Raw genomic sequence first — 21,682 nt, forward strand, 5'->3', positions numbered from 1 at the left:
AACCACCGCAGCCTTTGCTTTGTTTTTAACACAACAGATGATCCATCCCCGAGTGCTTTTTACGGATTTAATTGTTTTCTAATTAAGATAAGATTTTACGCAGTTATATTTTTTATGTTGCGTGAAGAAGATAAAGCATAGATAAAAAAGTTTAGAGCACTAGCAGTGGTGGCCCTTCTCCCAAGCTCATCTCAGAGTCTATCTCCCTGCAATGAGAGTCTATCTCATTTCCACATCATCATTATTTTATTTCACTTTTAAATCAATGTCTAAATAATTTAAGTTAAAATGCATGAATAAAGTAATTCTTCGATGTATTACAATATTGAAAAAAAGAATACAATGAGAAGCAAATTTCAAAAAATATTACAATAAAACAAAACATCAGTGCCTACGTGACCACATTTCTTCAATCATATCACGTTGGAGTGCACGATGGGCTTCGGCCTGGCGCATGTCTACAAATGCCTAAAGACGGTCATCATCGTTGTATGGTAGACCCTGACGATGAGACCCTGACGGTCATCATCAGCAGTGTCTTCATTGACGACGCATGTGATTCCTTCACCTTCATCTTCGATAATCATGTTATGCATGATGATGCATGCATATATGATATCAACCAAATCTCCAAGGTAGAATAAACGCGATGGGCCATTAACTATTGTCCAACGCGCTTGGAGCACACCAAAACCCAGCTCCTCATCCTTCCGAGCGGCCTCTTGCTGTTGGGCAAAATAAGACCTCTTCGGCTCAGTTGGGCATCTGACCGTCGTAAAAAAAAGGGCCACGACGGATAGATGCCATCAGCCAAGTAGTACCCCATCTTATACGGATTGTCGTAGACAGTGAACTTGATAGCTGGGCCTAAACCCCTGCATTGTTGATTGAAGAGGGGCGAGGACTGTAGGATGTTGAGGTCATTGTTCGACCCGACAACACCGAAATAAGCATGCCAAATCCATAGCCGCTAGTCGGCAATGGCTTCGAGTATGACGGTGGGGTGAGTGCCTTTGAACTTGGTCGTAAACTGGCCTCTCCACGTGGTAGGGCAGTTCATCCACTCCCAGTGCATACAGTCTATGCTGCCTAGGATCCCGGGGAAGTTGTGTGTCCTCCCGTGCAAATCCAGCAAGAACTGGCAATCAGCTGAGGTCAGCTTCCATAGATAGGTGTCTCTGAATGTCTCCCTCACCCCCCGACAGAAATTCTTCAGACATTCGCGTCCAGTCATCTCGATGACGTTAAGATATTCGTCGAACATATCGGTAGTTCCTTCATAAGTCAGCTGTCGCACGACAACCGTGCATTTCTGCAGTGGCGACAATCCGATCTTGCCGGTTGCATTGGTGTGGAGCTGGAAGTACTCATAACGCGATGAAAGCGCGTTTACAATGCGCAAGAAAAGTGGCCGTCGTATTCTGAAACGGCGACGGAAAACTGTCGCCGGAGAGCGTGGCACCTCGACGAAGTAATCCGCGAACATTCTATCGTGAGCCGCGGCGCAGTTACGGTGAATCGCCTTACGACGCCGGAATGGCTGCCTGTAGTTGTTCCTGCTGTTGTCGTTCCGTTATCTCTGCTACACGTTCCCACATCCGGGGCAATGACTAGGTTATTCTCGCCGGTGTTGGAATCGGAATCTGAATCTAAAGAAGAATTGAAATACATTTCTAGTGAGAGAAAATGTGAGTAGAGAAGGATGTGGTGTATGGAATGAATGGGATTGTGAGGTATTTATAGGAGGCTCGCCGCAACGAGAGCCGATGGCAGGGCCTATGAAGAGCCGATGGGCGATCGGCTGAGGCGCTCGGCGGGAGGCAATTTGGAGGTGTTCATCGGCTCCTACTCCACAATGGGAGCCTGTGGGATCCGATGTGGTGACCGATCGCTCGATCCTTGCGATCGGTCAGCACTGCTAGTACTCTTATATTTTTAGTAATGAGGATGAGACAAACTTAAAAAAGAAAGTGGATCATTTTCGAGAGATGGAGAGAATAGTATTCATTCAAATGTTCATTCTCTTTTTTTTTCAATTTCACCGCCATTTTTGTGTAGTAACTTTCTCTTTCTTCTTTTCGGTCTTACCTCTATTACTTTCTCTCATATTTAAGGTTACTGCAAATATATTTTCCTTGTAAATCCTGTCACTACACTTTCTCCTCATTTTCTCTCTTCTTTTCTCTGTTTCGAACTGTTACATTCATTCGCCGGCGACGAGCAACAGAGGCACAAATCACGCTCAATCTGTTTTCCCAGGAAGGGGGATGGGAAGTGAATTTTTGGCAACGAGCAATTCAATTTCAGGAAAACAAAATAAGGCAGAAAAAAAGGAAAACCGGTCAAACAGGTTTCCGGTCCGACCGTCCGGTTTCACTGGTTTAAAACGATTCTTAAAGCAATTTCATTGAATTTTGGCGTGGGATAATGAGCGAAACGATAAGAAAAATCTGAGGCTGCGGAGCTCAAATTAAAATTCATGCTTCTTGTGAATAAATATATTCATTTTTTCTTCTAGTTTTTATTAGGGAATTCAACTGAAAATGGCAACTGCTATATGTTTATTCACTTCAACTTCAACCTCCCATGTTTGCTCTGTAACCTCTCTCTTTCAATCTCTCTGTTTACTTGTTAAAAATGTGTTGCTGAAATTATTGATTTATTTGGGCATAAGAAAGATCTGATTTGATATTACCTTGCTAAACAAGATAAACTAATCTCTGTCTTTTGTCTTGCAAATTCTATAGTTCTTGCAGTGTAGGAGATGGAACAATAGGATGCTTGGACAAGTAAAAGTCACTTCCTTGAAATTTGTTGGATGGAAACAGAGGTATTTTTTACTTATTTGCTTTCTATTATTTCATTTTTTTAGGTTTCGAAAGTCACATTCCTTTGTCAGTTGAAAGATGCTACTGATCTTAAACCTTTTCCTGTGTTTTTTAATTGAATCTGTTAGTTTTATGCTTATGTATATGTATAGCACATGTCCTGTCAAAGTTATTAATGTAATTATTTGTAAGCATGTACATCAGTATATGTGTTCCTGATAAAACCTTTCACTGTTATGGATCAGTTCCCCTGGTATGTGAGAAACCAAATAGTATTTGATTAAGAGATCATTTACATTGAGAAATAGGATGAATTGATGTAAATAAACAATGCTCTTCCATTGTCATATTGATTAATTTAGAGCTTGTTTGACTATCTTATCTGAATCCTATATTTTTGTCAATTTATCCAATCACTCAAAGTGAAGGATACCTAAGTTGGATTATTTATTAATCATGCCATAAGGATGAATAAAACATTAGAAAGCTAGTGAAAACCATGTTCAAAGACATAAGTTGAGAACCATATTCATGATGAATTTATTCTTTGGAGGGTATTGATTGTCGCATTCTTGCTTGGATTTAATAAACAGGAGAAATTTGATCTGTGCAGTCGATAAGGATGCTGAAAAATCGTTTAAAAAGACCGTGGAGATAGATCGACTAATAGACATACTACGGGATGCAGATGACAAGGAAGTAAGCAGGGCTGTTCCTCGTGTTTATCAACTTAACAGTGTATTATGTATGCATATTCGTTTCGATGCTGCAAGTTTTATTTGCTATATAGCTTAATAAGGATTGCTTGGAAATGCATAATAATCTGTTGCTGAATTCAGGTCTTCTGCCATAAGACTCCCCATTATAATTCTCCACCTGACCTGACAAAATATAACTTCTCGCTACGATTGACTTAACACAATTGTTTCAACTGATTTCATGTGCATTGCTGATAAGTTGGTTAGTTTCATACATTTGCTAGAATTACTTTTGTCCAATTTATTCCTGATTGTTTATTTGATTTCAACTTTTATCCTGCAAATTTTCATTGATTTTTTGAAAGCATCATGTTTGTTCAGTATTTCCTTTTTATTCGAAGCAGGTTCAGCAACTTGTTGTGGAGAATGTTCTTGCTTTCAACGAAGGATTTTGGATACGTCTTGCAGCTAGAACAGAAACGTGCAAATCTGAAGATGACAAGGCATGATTCTTGATTTTGTCCGGGTTTATATTCATACACTCTACGAATGTTTCCTGACTAAGCTATCCTTTTCATTTTCGTTCATAGAAAGACTACGAGGAATTGGCTGCAGTCCTGATGAGTGTGGTGGATCGTCTTGTTCACAAGACTAAAGTAATGGCCATTTAATTTGAGCATTATTGTTGCCAGGTTCCAATGAATCACTTTCTGAATATGGTTCCAAATTACTGCTTGTTTATTACCTCTTCAATCCCCTCAGGAAAAGATAGAGTCGGCTACTGATGTGCTTAAGGCTATTCTGAAGCCTGTCATTGATGAAGAAGAAGAGATTTCTTGGCCTCCCAGAGATCCAGATGCTCTCGTCCTCATGCAAAAGGTACATACACTGTATCTTCACCCCAACAGATTATATAACACTAGATGCTCTTGTTGGAGTTTTTCAGTTTCCATTTTTAGATTTCTCTGAAACTACAACCTTTCTTCTTATTTATATGCTTCTTGGCATTATAGGAATTAAACCAAAGAGAGCAAGAAGGCCAACTTGACGAAGGTTTCCTTGCAGAAGTTAATGCACAGCTGCGGCAAGTAAGTTACAGTTTGGTTATTCATCTTCCCGCCAACATATTCGTTCTCAATGACTATTTCTCACCAATATACCGATGCTATCTTGATTGTTACGCAACAAATATCATGTTTTTTTTGTCCTAAACATGACTAGGGTCGGCACTCTAAACATACGATATGACATCATGTTTCTTGGCTTGAAGCTAAGCAAGTGACCGTAGCTAATGTGCAGGCGAAAGAAGACGGGGACAAGCCGGGGCTTGAGGCTATGTTGCAAAAGGTTCTTCAACTGTATGCTTCCAGAGTCCTCTCTAAGCGTAGCTATGCACGAAAAGGTATATTTGTAACATATATTAACCAGTATATTTCAAGTTTCTCTACTCTACTTTTCATACTTCTCTCATTATATTAACAATATTGTTAACCAGTTTATTTCAAGTTTCTCTACTCTACTTTTCGTACTTTGAATATGGGGTACATCACAAATTCGTATCAATCTCTCATTATATTAAGAATATTGTTACCCAGTGCAATTAATCGATGGTTTACTGTTGTTTTGGGTATAGGAAACGAGGTTTTGAAACCAGAGCAGTTTCTCGAGACATTAATCCAAGGTGCGTTATCTTTCACAAAGTATGCAAAATTGGGAACAAGAACAGTAGTATTTTATAGTTTCAAGGACCACATTTCGCTGGCATTAGTTGAAACATCTGAAGAAATTTACTATGCAACTCATCTTTTCTATTTGGATTTATTCTCATTAAAATATTTTGATGACAAATGGAACAGCAACATTTTCATTTCTATCTTCTCCTTTTCCCTTTTCCTTTATGATTATATCAATGCTTGTTTTGTATGCCTTCTTTTTTCACAGCTTCAATCCTATTCATATGGTAACTAGTTGCTCTCTTCAAATTTATAATAAATCCTTACCTTGATCCTTAATTGAGAAATTCTAAGTTTGATCTGTTCTCTGTTTGTTTGGATTTAGCAGAGTTTCACCTGTTGTTGCTTCATTACCTCAATCATGTTGAGAATACAACAGTATCATAAATCATTTGAAAGCTCATTGTCATTTTCATGATGGCTTATGCATCAGCTCCAGAAACAGAATGGAACAAGCTCCTACTCAGTGGATTGACTATTGCCAAAGGCGACATTTTACCCCAAGACTTGTACGCTGTTGTGAAGAAACGTATTGAACGAGTGTTGATCAGAACTGTAAGCATCCCTCTTGAATTCTTGGCTTCTTTTGGTTCAACTGCTCACCATAATCTTCCCGTCACAGGAGGGTGGATCGTACCAGCAGCGTGTCCTCATCGAGTACCTAAAGGGCATCCAATCAAGGGGAGAGGAAATTGTGAATGCACTCCAAGGTGGGATGAAGTAAGCTTCTTCTTCTCTGGGGAGACTCCCCATTTTTGCTAATATTGAAAAATGTTTTTCAATGAATTTTTCAGCACCAAAGAGAGAAGCCTGATGAGAAATTATGTTTGTGGTGATTTTTGATTTTATATTTCTTGTGAAATTAGAGTATTCTTGATGTTTGGTGCATGGAAATGTACTTGGATTGTGATGCTCAAACCAATTGAATATTGAAAGCGTTTTAGATTCATTGTATTCGAATATTATTAGATTTGGAGCATTTATCTATGCTTTCAGTTATGTAAAATGCCAATTATATAGTAAAATGAATGAATGAATTCATATATAATCTTCTTCTCTCAAGTATTATCCTATCAAATATGTGACTCGAGCTCTCTAGCTCAACTAACCCGGTCGAGGACTATCTCGACTATCGTTCCGATCATCGGCGGTCCTAAGACTCAACACTTGTACATGCGCTGGCAACCCAAACATGCAAAGACTCGAGGAATTACTCAAGAATTTCTTGTGCACGACGGTCAACACCCCCACTCGTCTTCATGTTCGGTCTAATGAAGGACTCGAAGGCAGAAATGGCAACATTCAAGCTGCAAAATAACAAAACAAGGAAAATGCTTTGGAATTCGTGTCACCATATGATACGATCCCCATGCAGGAACCGCAGCAGCCAATCGAGGAGCCTGCACGCGAAGCCGAAGGGACGGAGGAAACATCGACGATTATGGAGAGGGACATGCAGCCGTCGATCGCAACGACAAAGGGACGAAGAAACCGACGGCCGCCCGACTTGTTCGGAGACTACGTTCCCAAGTAGTGTTAGGAGTATTTATTTCCTTTTATTTATTTCTTATTTTTGGGATATTAGTTTATTTTGGTTATTTATTTATTTCGGGTTTTCTTTGTTGGTTCTTTCCCGAGATGTATTAGGATTAGGAGTCGAACCAACCCTAGGGTCCTTAGTCTATAAATAGGGCTATGTCATTAATTTATTGATCAATGAGAATTACGTTATTTGCCCACAAAATTATACTCGTATTACTAATCCTAGTTTGCCGCTGCCCGACGGAGGAACCCCCGCGCACAGCCGCCGCTAGAAGCCACCGCCGATCCTGTGCGCAGGACGCCGGAGGAGTCTTGATCGCCGAGCGATACCGCCGCCGATCACCGATTAAGGAATTGAGTCCTTAACATCTGGTGCTTTCATCCAGTACTCATGAAACGTTTCGACAACAACAACTACAACCACAACAACGGCAAGGCTGTTTGGGGCTCCGGACGCCACGATTCCTACCCAGCGTCTAGGTTTGGTTGCCGTCCGCCGAGGGCGAGCCGCCGCGAGGGTGGGGTTTTCCGGGGACAATATGGGGACGATGGCGAGGGTGAGTCTCGCCAACCGGAGGAGGCGCGCCTTGAGGAAACCGGGCCCGCGACCCTCGATCTTGTGCTAGAGAGATTGGAGAGATTGGGAAAGTCCGAGACAGAAAAGGATGATACGGACCGTCGTTGCGAGAATCTTGACCCTTCTTGGTCGCGGGAAACGGAGCCGCCCTCGGGATTTGGTGTCGGAGATGATTGGGACTATGACGACGCTCGTCGCATGAGATCGGGCGACAGGGCTGGTCGCGGGAGAACCCCTAATTGGGGTTTTCGCGAGGGTTCACAGGACTCCAGGCCGAGACGCGATAACTTCGGTCGTAATGGGCCCGATTGGACGACACAAGGCAATCGCAATCCGAGGCAGCCTTGTGGGGGGTTCGATCAAGCTTATAATCGCCCGACGACATGTTGGGACCCCCCTCACAGATATCAGGGTAATGCGCAAGGTTTCGAGAGACAGCAAGGGGTGAGAATGGATCCACCGCGATTCGACGGGTCAGACGCGACAAATTGGATCTCTAGAGTCCAATATTACTTCAATCACCTTATGATGCCCGAAGCTCAAAGATTACATTATGCGGTGATGTTATTTGACCAACCGGCTGCGGAATGGGTTTTTAATTATTGTGCTAACAACGAGTTCGTTACGTGGAACGAATTTCTGGAGGATGTTCGCCATCGCTTCGATAGGAAGAGCTTTCAGAATTATTTTGGGCTATTGGCAAAACTCACGCAAACGGGTCCACTGTTGGAGTACCACAGTACGTTCGAGAAATACTTGAATCGGGTCCATGGGGTCCCGGAATTGGAGTTGTTCACCTTGTTTGTAGCCGGCCTCAAATCAGACATTCAAGAGCGCGTTAGGTTACACAGACCGGAGTCTTTTTCTGCCGCGATGGCTTTGATTTTGGAGTGGACGGAGGTTACGCAGGAGCGCGGACCGCAGCCCGCCTTTTCAGCCGCACAGCGTTGGCCGTGGCAGAACCGTGAGAGCCGAGGGCCGCCGAATGCCTAGCGGCACATACATCGGTAACAGGCACAGCCGCCGCGGGACAGCCTTCGGGTTCAGTGAGTCGCGGAGGGGAAAGGCCGCGGCCCGGCACGATTAGGGTATCCCAAGCTGAAAAAACGGAGCGCGCACGTTTGGGTCTGTGTTACATTGCCCCGAGAAGTGGAGTGTCGGGCACGTATGCAAACAGAGACTGCTATGCTACGCAGAGGAAGAAGAGGGGGATGATGATGAGTCGGAAGGATACCCGGCTGACGAGACTGGGCCGACGGACGTGTCGCATATTCATGCAATGGATGGGGGTCGTCGGTCTTGGCCAATGAAGGTCGTGGGGATTATACACAATCGCGAGGTGTGCGTACTAATTGACACAGGGAGCGACCGGGATTTTCTCCACCCGACGGTGGCAGAATCATTGCACTTACCACTCTCGCCTATTCGTCCATTCAAGGTGATCGTGGGCAACGGGCGACCCTTCTTTGCACCCACGTTTCCAGACAGACAAAATTGGAGGTGCAAGGCTCGGTTTTCATGGTGGATCTCCACATTCTGCCTATTCACGGTCCAGATGTGATTCTGGGTATGGACTGGCTGGAATCGTTGGGGAAGGTGACCGCGGATTTCGCGGGAAAAACATTGGAATTTGCACACGGGGAGAGCCGTATTACTTTGACGGGGGTGACGCCATCTGCCCACAAGATAGATGGAGCCTCACTGGCGAGCTTGCTGTCCTCTTCGGGGGGTTTGGAAGTATTTGAGATCATGCTCTTGGAACCAGAAACGACCATCACCACGGCCCGGGCCCGAGAAGACTTTCCGGCGGATCTTGCGCCGGCTATAACGGCGGTTTTGGAGACCTACAGACCGGTTTTCAGCTTGCCGTCCGGGATGCCACCATCGCGTCCTTATGATCACCGCATACATCTGTTGCCGGCCACGAAACCGATCAACGTCAGGCCGTACCGCTATCCCTATTTTCAAAAAAACGAGATAGAGCGGCAGGTCAAGGACATGCTGGACCAGGGGATTATTCAAAGAAGCAACAGTCCTTTTTCTTCACAAGTGCTACTGATTCATAAGAAAGATGGTTCGTTTCGCTTCTGCATTGATTATCGTGCGCTGAACACCGCCACTGTACCGGACCATTTTCCAATACCCACGGCGGATGAGCTTTTTGACGAATTGGGTAAGGCCCGGGTGTTTACGAAGCTAGATTTGCGGTCAGGTTACCATCAGATCAGGATGCATGATACGGATGTACTTAAAACTTCCTTTCGAACACATGACGGCCATTTCGAATTCCTGGTGATGCCTTTTGGGTTGACGAATGCCCCGTCGACTTTCCAGGCAGCTATGAACGCAATTTTTCAACCTATGCTAAGGAGTTCGTCATTGTTTTTTTTGATGACATACTGATTTACAGCCCGACTCTGGAGAATCATGGGGAGCACTTGTCCGCTGTATTGAGGGTTTTACAAGACCACAGTTTCTTCGTCAAGTTATCCAAATGCTCTTTCTGCAATTCCACCGTGGAATATTTAGGGCACTTGATCAGCAATGGCTCCCTTATGGCCGACCCCAACAAAATCAGTGCAATGACGGCTTGGCCAAAGCCAAAGAATGTTAAGCAACTCCGCGGATTTCTGGGACTAACCGGCTATTACCGTCGTTTCGTAGCCGGATACGCACTGATCGTGTCACCCTTGACGGATCTGTTGAAGAAGGACGCGTTCGTATGGACCCCAGAAGCGGATTCGAGTTTCTTGGATCTTAAAAGAGCCATGACGACAGCCCCAGTGCTTCGACTACCTGATTTTGAGAAGACTTTCTGCGTCGAGACTGACGCTTCTGATACATGCATTGGCGCAGTGTTACTCCAAGATACTCACCCGATTGCATTTTTTAGCAAGAAACTAGGCCCTCGTCGCCGAGTCGCCTCCACTTATCATAAAGAGTTGTACGCGATCGTCGAGGCTGTGCAGAAATGGCGTCAATACTTACTTGGGAGGGAGTTCATCATTTGGAGCGATCATAAGAGCTTGAAGGAATTGCTCCAACAGATAGTGCAGATGCCGGAACAGCAGTTATATGTACGTAAACTCATGGGGTATAAGTTCGTTATCGAGTATAAGAAGGGGATCACGAACAGAGCAACAGACGCGCTATCACGGCGTGAGGATGATTAACCGTCCGACGCGCGCGAGGCGGCGACACCGGAAATTGAGGAGAGCCCCGATGCAGAACGCACCGGCGCGCTTTTAGCAGCCGCGGCACATCCAATACCGCAGCTACTGGATTTACTTCGACGAGAAACCGCGTCATCCCCAGAGATGCGGGAAATCACGACGAAAATAAAGGAGGGGCCGGCCCCGAATCACTTATCCTGGGTGGACGGACTGGTTTATGTACGTAAACTCATGGGGTATAAGTTCATTATCGAGTATAAGAAGGGGATCACGAACAGAGCAGCAGACGCGCTATCACGGCGTGAGGATGATGAACCGTCCGATGCGCGCGAGGCGGCGACACCGGAAATCGAGGACAGCCCCGATGCAGAACGCACAGGCGCGCTTTTAGCAGCCGCGGCACATCCAATACCGCAGCTACTGGATTTACTTCGATGAGAAACCGCGTCATCCCCAGAGATGCGGGAAATCACGGCAAAAATAAATGAGGGGCGGGCCCCGAATCAATTATCCTGGGTGGACGGACTGGTTTTTTACAACCGCCGTATATTTGTGACCTCGCGTTCTTCGGCGCGGATGCCTATATTGACAGAATATCACAGCTCGCAGTCGGCGGGTCACCCCGGGTTCGAGCGTACGTTGCGCCGCGTGGCTGCGGATTTTTACTGGCCGAACACGAAGAAAGAGGTAAAGGGGTTTGTGGAAGCTTGTATCGTGTGTCAGACGACGAAGTACTCGACTAAGAAGCCGGCTGGGTTGTTACAGCCGCTACCAATTCCTTCCCAAGTTTGGGAGGACGTGTCCATGGACTTTATTACCGGCTTGCCTCAATCCCGCGGCTACACGGTAATCATGGTTGTCGTAGACCGTTTGTCTAAATATGCACATTTTGCACCATTACCGACGAGGTTTGATGCTTTAAGGGTGGCCCATTTGTTCATCAATACGGTTGTTCGCCACCACGGTTTCCCAAAGACATTGGTCTCCGACAGGGACTCGGTATTCTTAAACCAGTGTTGGGAGGATTTGATGCGCCTCAGTGGCACGAAACTGAATTTTTCGACGGCTTACCACCCACAATCGGACGGTCAAACGGAGGTCCAAAATAGAGGTTTGGAACAGTATCTGCGAGCATACACAACCGATCGACCATCCAAATGGGCAAATTTTCTTCCTTGGGCAGAGCTAGCCTTGAATTGCTTCTATCATGCAGGTTTGGGCATGTCTCCATATAAGGCCCTCTACGGCCGAGAGCCACCGAGTTTGATTTTTGCACCTCCATCAAGGTCGACGCCTCCGTCAGCGGCGGAAGTGATCCGACAACAAGGGGAGTTACTGGTGGAGTTACGACAGAATTTAGAGCGCGCCCAGCAGCGAATGCGCCAGTCGGCCAACAAACACCGTCGAAATTTGGAGTTCGAGGTGGGCGACATAGTCTTATTGAAACTCCAGCCGTACCGGCAACATTCGGTGGCGCGTCCTCGGTCGGCCAAGTTGGCACATCGATACTATGGTCCGTTTGCGGTGCTGGAGCGTATTGGGCAAGTCGCGTATCGGTTACGCTTGCCGGATGGAAGTAGGATTCACAACGTCTTCCATGTGAGCCTCCTTCGCAAGTTTGTGCCAGGCATCGACGCGGAGAATGGCATGGAACTGCCATCGGAGTTCTTAGGGGACAGACCGTTGGGTTATCCAGTGCGGGTGTTGGACAAGCGAGTATTGTGGCACGAAGATCGGCCCTTGGAGCATGTTTTGGTTCGTTGGTCCGATGGTACGGATTCACCGTCATGGGAACCACTGGAATTGGTGCAGCGCAAGTTTCCGAATGTGCTCCTTGAGGACAAGGAGGTTGCTATGGAGGGGGGAGTTGATACGATCCTCATGCAGGAACCGCAGCAGCCAGTCGAGGAGCCCGCACGCGAAGCCGAAGGGACGGAGGAAACATCGACGATTATGGAGAGGGACATGCAGCCGTCGATTGCAACGACCAAGGGACGAAGGAACCGACGGCCGCCCGACTTGTTCGGAGACTACGTTCCCAAGTAGTGTTAGGAGTATTTATTTCCTTTTATTTATTTCTTATTTTTGGGATATTAGTTTATTTTGGTTATTTATTTATTTCGGGTTTTCTTTGTTGGTTCTTTCCCGAGATGTATTAGGATTAGGAGTCGAACCAACCCTAGGGTCCTTAGTCTATAAATAGGGCTATGTCATTAATTTATTGATCAATGAGAATTACGTTATTTGCCCCCAAAATTATACTCGTATTACTAATCCTAGTTTGCCGCTGCCCGAAGGAGGAACCCCCGCGCACAGCCGCCGCTAGAAGCCACCGCCGATCCTGTGCGCAGGACGCCGGAGGAGTCTTGATCGCCGAGCGATACCGCCGCCGATCACCGATTAAGGAATTGAGTCCTTAACACCATATAATGATACACAATGGAAAATACATTCAGGAAACAGATCTCGATTTATAACTCAAAGAAAATGAAAAAAGAAATTAATACAATTATGTATATGCAATTGGCATAGTTTAGTATACATAGAAATTAGAACAGTCTAGAAATAGCTTTCTTTTTCTCAATCTCACAAACAAGATCTAAGAATAACAAAAAATAATATTAGAAAGAATAACATTAGTTAATCGAAGAAGAGGGGAGGTAGATCGCAAGATCGGTTAGTAGTGAGGGATGGGGTTCACCTGCTCCTTGAACAGCTCTTTGAAAAGATTCATCTGTCTGATTGATGAGCCATAAGAAGATAGTTCACAGTTCAGATACTTAGTAACAAAGAATAATCAAATTGAGTTCGTAGATTTCCCCAGGTCAGTTTGGGGGCCAATAAAGGATTTTCTGTTCGAAACCCGTTGGAAGGGGCAGTGCAAGAGAAATCGTAGAGAAATGATCGAATCTTCAGACGCCTCGAAAATACTATGAGGTGCTCGGAAATGGTCTAAGTCGTTGAATAAGAGGATCACTATGACTATAGCCCTTGGTAAATTTACCAAAGACGAAAATGATTTATTTGATATTATGGATGACTGGTTACGGAGGGACCGTTTCGTTTTTGTAGGCTGGTCCGGCCTATTGCTCTTTCCTTGTGCCTATTTTGCTCTAGGGGGTTGGTTCACAGGTACAACCTTTGTAACTTCCTGGTATACCCATGGATTGGCGAGTTCCTATTTGGAAGGTTGTAATTTCTTAACAGCCGCAGTTTCTACTCCTGCTAATAGTTTAGCACATTCTTTATTGTTACTGTGGGGTCCTGAAGCAGATTCTCCAGTCTAATGAAGGACTCGGAGGCAGAAATGGAAACATTCAAGCTGCAAAATAACAAAACAAGGAAAATGCTTTGGAATTCGTGTCACCACTAACAAGGAAAAGTTAATGAAATATGAGAATCACTTTTTTTATTGGTTTTATAATAAAATGAAAGTGAAATGAATTAGTGGAATATGGGTCTTGTTTGTCATTTATGATAAGAATGATATGTGACTCTTATTGTGGAACAGATCAAAATGGCAAATGTGACTCTCATTATGGGACGGAGGTAGTAGATACTAATTTACTTGTTGCATAGTTTGTCACTTTTGGTCGAATCCTGCATCTACTTTCTCTATTCACATTTATCGTCAATTTCGTACTAAGAATAATTTCCAGTATCCACAATGCAACAACAATAACTTTTGCACAACCCAATAACAGAGAGCTAGGAAATCTCCGACTCAATAGATATATTATTTTAATTGACAAAATAATAATTCCTAGTGTACATTTTAAGCGTTCTGAATTGCAATATTTCTTTACAACAAAGATATTTGTTTTATAATTTCACATCGCCCCTCTCTTTTAGTTTGATATTTTTTGCTCTTGGCTTCGGCGATTAACCCGACAATGATATGACTAAAAACAAACAGGTCCTTACGGATGTATTTAGGTGATTATGTATTCGATTCCAATTTCATGCAATTATTCTAGATCTATAGATGAAACACATCAAAACACATACAACATGCAATTTTGACGAACATATGATTGTTACCTCTTGATCCATCATAGGATTGACGTTGCTAGCTGCACCACCCAGAGATCCTTGATTTATCGACCACGAATCTTCCATACTATTCACACGTCCTTGATTATTCATCCGTGTGGGCGGATCTCGAAGAATAAAAAATAGTCTAGATGAGATCTAGGAAGAACACTACACCAAACAATCTATCTCGATTCAATTCTTTGGATTAGAATGAACAAGAAGAAGCTTAACCAAAACCCTAGATTTCCCTACTATGATGGCTCAAAAATCGAGGCAAAGGGAGAGAGAGAAACTGATTTCTCGGCGGCTAGGGTTAGGGTTTGGAGTTGTCTTGTGTGTTGTGGTGTGCTAGGGTTTCCACATCTCATCACTATTTATAAGAAGACTTGTTGGGCTAGGATGAGGATCCATGGAATGATTTAGAAGTTTGACTCATCCATTAGATAAATATCTAATTTGATTATCTTCACCCAGGTTATTATGATTTTTAAGATTTTTCGAATTATTAAGATTTTTCGTGAATAGTGAATAGTGAACAACTGTGAACAGTAACTCAATTTTAATTATGATTATTCCGTTATCAGAGTTCATGATATTCGAACCATCAAACTTGTTGGTTAAAACCTTGTTGTTAGAACACTTATTGGCAAAAGCCGTGTTGTGTAATAACGTATTGGTTGAAACCTTATTGTTTGTGATTGAAATATTATGAACTTATTTGTTATATTCAAAAAACAAATGGAAAATATTTCAGGAAATAATTTGAGTAGATTAAAAGTAATCTATAAAGACAAGTATTAAGAAAAGAGTTTAAAAACTCACTTTGGCTTAAAACTTGAAAGGTTTACAGAGGGAAGGAGGGAGAAGAGCAATGAGTCTGAGATCAGAACTCGGTGTGCTCAACTTCTTCGCAAACCTCTTATTTATAGCCAACATCCCTGGCTAAATAGGAGTACAGTATCTTACAAAAACGTAAGCAGTGACGAAACACACACTAATTTACATATTATTTTATCAAACTATTACAAAAGTACTACATCACTATTTACAAAAGTAGCCACTTTTGTTGACTTTTGAGAAGCTTTTGAAACATCTTTTGAAAGATAGCCGTAACTTTTGACATTTGAAGATTTGCTTCACCTTATGCTGCCATGATGAGGTGGAGCCTATTGATTTTATTTCTGCATCTTTTGATATATTGGCAATGTCTCCATTCTTCATCATCGTAATAATAGTCCATATGTCTACTTCTACAAAATCTGACTTCATACATTACTTGGAGACTTTCTTCTTCATCTCTGATAGCTTGTTCTAATCTTCTAATTTCATCACCAATGTGAAAGAACCAATAAGGAGGCATTCTGATATAATAAGAACAGAATTAGGCTGCAGTGATAATATTTATAATTTTGAGAGTTCTCTTCATTCTTTCAATTCTTTGCTTTTGACGCTCAAGGCTTTCAATAATCTCCCTAAGATATGGAAAATCCACTTCTCCTGGAGGGATACCAAGTACTGCTTTTACATCTTATAAGAGGGATTCAATCACCAAAATACCAATTTTGATTTCTTGAATAAGATACTTTGAATAAGCACCAACACCTTTTCTTCTAAAGATTCCTGTCATTAAAAATCAAAGGGGTCTTGACCCCCAATAGGGTCAGAGGAGATCGATTCCTCAGACTTAGATTTTGAGGAGACAGATTTTTGAGCCAAGAATTCAAAGAAATCTTTTTTGATATGTTCTGGAAGATTAACCATAAAGCATTCGGGTTTTGCTTCCGAATTGCTGGATTTCTTGGATGTTTCAACTTTGTCCTTTTCTTTCTTTTCTTTTTGGTAAACCACCTTTTCACCAGTGGTAAAGAATTGTTTGACTGCAGGTTCAGCTCCGATATGATTTTGGAATTTAGCCCACCATTTAACTTTGTATACTCTTGTCAAAGAGTAAGGAGTAGGATCCGGGAAAAATTTTTCAAAATTAAAATCCCATGCAAAGATCCAAGGGACTTTGAACTCAGCATGAAACATGATAAATTTTTGAAAATTTTTGAGGGTAGAGAATTCAGCAAAAGTATTGAAACCTTTTTGAACATCAGAAGGAAGAATTTGAATTGAAGAACCCATTTTTCTCCACCAGTCAGGGAACCAAATTGGAAATTGTTTTTCACAATTATGATGAAATGTTATGAACCAAGAATGATTGTAATATCTCAATAAGAAAGCTCTGAACCAGGCATTCTTATAGTCGATATAATTATACCCCTGAGCTGGGTGGTTAAGGATTTTGAATTCATTAAGTCCACCAAAAGTGGTTATAGTATGGACTCTTTTGATAATGCATTTTGAATATTCAATTTCTTTGGCTCTGTTGTAAATATGAGTTATTTCCACTGAATCAGAATCCACCAGAATAAACTCATAATACCTTTGGTCTCTTAAAAGATCATTAGATTCCCAAAGTTGGGAGGGATTTGAAAAACGGTTTTTTATAAAATCAATTTGAGATAGTCTGGCAGGATATTCAGAGAAAGGGGTCATCCCACAATCTTCATGCCATTCTTTGGCCAAGTATTTGTTTTCTTCAGGAGTGTTTGGGATTTGAATATTTGCAGGTCTTGGAATATTTGAGGCAAAGACTGTGTTATAAGGGATTTCTGGAATGTTTTGTAGTGGTGAAAATCTATTTGGAATGATTTGATTGGATTTTTGAGGAGTTTTTGGAGCCGAGGATGAAATCAAGGCTTTTGATGTTGGTTTTGAAGGAAAGACTTCATAATCTTTGACACTTTGTTTCTTGGGTGTTCTAGAGTCCATCACTGTGACCTTGTAAAAATTCTCTTGTTAGAAAATCAGGTAAAGAATTATTTTCTCCTTTTATGAATTCAATTTCAAAGTCGAAAACAGATAAAATAGCTTGCCACCTGGCAAATATTTGTTTTGACACAATATTTTGAACATCTTTTGTAAGAACTTCTTTTGCAGATTTACAATCAATTCTTAGTAAGAATTTTTTATTATAAAGATCATCTTGGAATTTTGAGATACACAAAACAATGGATAAAATTTCTTTTTTGATAACGGAATAATTTATTTGTGCATTATTCCAGATACCAGAATGATATCTTACTAACTGTTCTTTTGAATCAAGTTTTTGCTTTAATATTCCTCCATAGCCTATGTTTGAAGCATCGGTTTCAATAATCATAAAGGCTTCTGGATTAGGGATACCTAAGCAAGGTAGAGTTTTAACTTGTTGTTTTATGGTTTTAACAATATTAGTATGTTCTTCAGTCCAGTTAGAAGGGGTTTTCTTAAGTCTTTGATAAAGAATTTTACAAGTTTCTCTAAGATTAGGAAAGAAGTCAGAGATGTAATTTAAACATCCTAAAAATCTTTGTAATTGGTTTTTATCTTTAATTTCATTAGGGAATTTGTCCGTAAAAGATATTGACCTACTGATGGGTTTGAAGGTCCCTTTTTCAATTTCGTGCCCTAAAAATCTTATGCTGGTTTGGAAAAGTTTCATTTTTGGAGTAGAGATAACTAACTCATTTTTCTCGATGGTTTTTAGGAAGATCTCTAAATGACTTATGTGTTGGTCAAGATCTTGAGAAAAAATCAAGACATCATCATAATAGACAATATTGAATTGACTATGAGGATTAAGAATGTCATTCATGATTTTTTGGAATTCTGAGGGTGCATTTTTTAATCCAAAGGGCATTACATTCCATTCATAATGTCCAAAAGGGACCGTAAAAGCTGTTTTATATCTATCTTTTTCAGCTATTTGAATTTGCCAGAATCCTGATTTAAGATCAAATTTGGAGAATATTTTGGCATTATAAAGTCTATTGATAAGGTCTCTCTTATTAGGAATTGGGTGCCTAATCCATTGTAACACCTTATTGAGAGGTTTATAATTAATGACTAACCTAGGAGTTCCTCTTTCTAATTCAACTTGTTTCATAACATAAAAGGCTGAACAGCTCCAAGGAGAATTTGAAGGTCTTATAAGTTTTTTGTCTAATAAGTCTTTAATTTCTTTTTTACAAACTTCTAATAGTTCGTGATTCATTTGAATAGGCCTTGATTTTGTAGGAATTTTTTCTTCACAAAAATCTTTTTCATATGGTAATTCAACTACATGATGCTTTCTTTCCCAAAATGCATTAGGAACATCATTACAAACTCTTTTAATAAAGTTATTTTCTATTTCTTTGATTTTCGAGGCATACTTAGAATTCTTAATTTGATCCTCAATCCTTTGAAAAGGTAATTCTTCTTTGAGAAATTTCATTTGTTTTTGTTTTTGAGTAATATTATTGATTTTTTTAAATATTGAATTCTTTTGGAGATTTAAAATTTCTTGTTTCTTAACAGGGGAAATGAATTTAAATTTTATTTCTCTTCCTTGGATATTGGTAGTAATACCATTATCATTAACGTTAAAAGGATAGATTTGGGTTAGGAAGGGTGTTCCTAAAATCATATTATAAGTGACATCTTCCGCAATGGTAAAGATATTTTTAAAGCAATACCCATTATTACAAATATGAGCTTTGGATAGTTTGAATTTAATTCTCAAAGGTTTATTATTAGCTGTGTAAAGTTTCTCTTTAGTTTTATCACAATATTTAGTTGGAACGATTCCTTCTCTAATGATATTATGATCTGCTCCTGAATCAACAAGGGCCATAATACTGGTTTTGAAATTATTAACTACAAGGGTTATGTTGACATGCCATTTTTGATAATTTATTTCTTGGATAATTCTTATAGAATTATTTTCTGAATTATTATCAGGGTTTTCCCAATTATTGACATCTGTATTATTTTCAATGATGGATAATCTTGTTTCTAAATCGAAATCTTTTTCTTTTAATTCATAAAATTCCTTATTAATTTGTTTTTTAAGATTATTAATTTCTCTTTGAAGGTCTCTTGTTGTTATTTGCTTAGAAATACTTTGATAAGGATATTTATCCCATAATTTATTTAGACTGAATTGTTCATTGATATTAATCTTTTAGATGTAGATGGTTCTTCCAAAATTAAGTCTTTTAATTTATTAAGATATTCGTCTTTTAAATCATTGTCTGGGATTTGTTGAATGAGATCAAAAATAATCTCTTTCTTTTCTTTAGTAATGACATTGATGCAATTTTTACAAATATCTTTTCCATGATTAACACTAGTATGATAATCTCTTTCTTCTGAAGTAGTTTGAATTTCTTCAATTTCATGTTCTGAATCGCTTTCTGTGTTAGAATAATTATCTTCTTCTCTTAAGAGATTATTGATTTGTTTACTTAGAAGCCTAATATTCTTTTTCTTCTTCTTCCAACATTGATCTTCGGTATTACCAGGGTTAAGATGGTAATAAGATGGTATCAGAGCCATTTCGATGGCGGTAATGGATGTTAGTGAGTTTAATAAATTTACCAGTTATAATCAAATTGGAAAAGATAAGAGTTATCTTAGGATAAAATTTAGTCTAAGAAACGTTGGAATTCAGGTTTGGCAAACTTGTAAGTCGGTTGGTAAGCCATTTTAGGTGTTCCACGCATAGTGTTCCCCTGCGACCAGTTTCTTTCCTAAACCTACCCCTAAATCTAATCCTTATCTCTCTAATCTGATTATGGCCAGTAAGTTTAGAAACCTTTTAAGATCCAGCTCCGACAATAGAAATGATAAAGATATCGTTTTTAGTAATGAAATATATGTACCTATTGATTATTCAAGTTGGACCATCCCGAAAGAGAAAGTAGAAAACTTCTATGATATAGGTATGTTTGACTTCAGAACTGCCTTTTCTGTTAGAACTCATGAAGAAACTAGAAGTATTCTTCATAAATCTGAAAGTTTTCCTTTACTTAACTATGACTCTATTAAAAAATATATAAAACAAGGACATAGATATGCCCATTTTGGTCTTGCTCAAATTGTTGTCAAACCCTTAGTTCATATAGGAGTTGACACCCCTATTTATCTCGCCCTAAGAGATAAAAGACTTAAAAAATATCAAACTTCCCTTTTGGCAATGGTCCAAACTAATATTTGTAACGGACCAATATATTTTAATAGTTCTCCAAACTTTTCTGTTGATCTTACAGACCCAATGATTTTAGAATCCCTTGTTCTTGATGTTCAAATACAAGGGGATGAATTTCATAATTGTAAAAATTTTGCTATCATGTTTAGGGTTTACCTTAGACTTATGTCTTCAAACTTAAATCCTAAATTTAGTAAAAATCCTTTTGCAAAAGGAGAAACTATTCTCTTACAAATGGATGCTGAACAATCCACAACATATACTCCTAAACGTCTCAAATGGGATCAAATTACAATCCCTGACCAGTTTATCATAAAAGAACCACAAATTCCCCGAAATATTAGAAAAACTGAACCATCTCAAATTATTGAAGAACCTGATGGCACGGTTACAGTTAAATTCGATAGGACAAATTCTTTCTCAAATTTTAGTTACAATAGAAGTTTTAACTATGAAAATAATAGAGCCTCCTGTTCTGATATTCCAAGTACCTCAGAAAGAAAGTGGACTTTCAAAACCCCTATACCTCAATCAAACTCTGTTACTGAAGAAAGTATAGGAGATCCTTATTCCCCTACTAGGAGTACTATGGTCATAACTTATAATAAAGATTTTGAACCTGATATGGAATATTTAAATGACGAATTAAGCTCTCCCTTTTACAAAGAAAAAGAAAGATGGTTTAATAAAATTGATGAAAAAATTAGAAACAAAATAAAAGATGAATGGTTAAAAGAAATGAAAAGGATAAAATCAAACTTTCTTTTTTATGATTTTATAGCAATATATCTTTCTACAGAAGGATGGTATGATTGTTTCAAAAAACCTACCATTGAAGTTAACACTAGTCTCATAAAAAAATGGTGTTTGTCTAATAATAACACTGCTATTTCTGCAGTACACCCTCCTCTACAATCTTTAAAAATTCAAACTTATAAAGGAGAAATTATTGCTGATCCTTTTAAACAAACAAAAGAAACTGATGAAAAGGATTTACAAAGAGTCATTCAACAAAATAACTATTCAAATCAAATTCTT

At 40.2% G+C, this 21,682-nt stretch overlaps 2 protein-coding genes across 6 annotated transcripts; one reads left to right on the forward strand and one right to left on the reverse strand.

Annotated features, from left to right (window-relative positions):
* Nucleotides 1-970: 970 nt before the first annotated feature.
* Nucleotides 971-1,486, reverse strand: LOC121808980. Its single transcript, XM_042209534.1, has one exon. It carries the CDS (start codon nt 1,484-1,486, stop codon nt 971-973), a length of 516 nt encoding a protein of 171 aa, XP_042065468.1.
* Nucleotides 1,487-2,150: 664 nt separating this feature from the next.
* On the forward strand, nt 2,151-6,213 carry LOC121806706. 5 transcript variants are annotated; one of them, XM_042206832.1, is made up of 13 exons: nt 2,539-2,597; nt 2,748-2,830; nt 3,442-3,573; nt 3,668-3,788; nt 3,931-4,029; nt 4,117-4,182; nt 4,289-4,405; nt 4,540-4,614; nt 4,826-4,928; nt 5,160-5,207; nt 5,693-5,814; nt 5,882-5,979; nt 6,054-6,213. In XM_042206832.1, the coding sequence occupies exons 4-13, from the start codon at nt 3,768-3,770 to the stop codon at nt 6,100-6,102; spliced, it is 798 nt and encodes a 265-aa protein (XP_042062766.1). In that variant the 5' UTR covers nt 2,539-2,597; nt 2,748-2,830; nt 3,442-3,573; nt 3,668-3,767; the 3' UTR covers nt 6,103-6,213. The 5 variants fall into 5 exon arrangements, with proteins under 5 accessions (XP_042062764.1, XP_042062762.1, XP_042062763.1 ...); XM_042206828.1 differs by lacking the exon at nt 3,668-3,788 and having other exon boundaries at nt 2,157-2,597; nt 3,422-3,527; XM_042206829.1 differs by lacking the exon at nt 3,668-3,788 and having other exon boundaries at nt 2,157-2,597; nt 3,422-3,527; nt 5,882-5,969.
* Nucleotides 6,214-21,682: the final 15,469 nt, after the last annotated feature.

The sequence above is a fragment of the Salvia splendens genome, chromosome 6 (genome assembly GCF_004379255.2).
Source record: "Salvia splendens isolate huo1 chromosome 6, SspV2, whole genome shotgun sequence".
Taxonomy (NCBI): domain Eukaryota; kingdom Viridiplantae; phylum Streptophyta; class Magnoliopsida; order Lamiales; family Lamiaceae; genus Salvia; species Salvia splendens.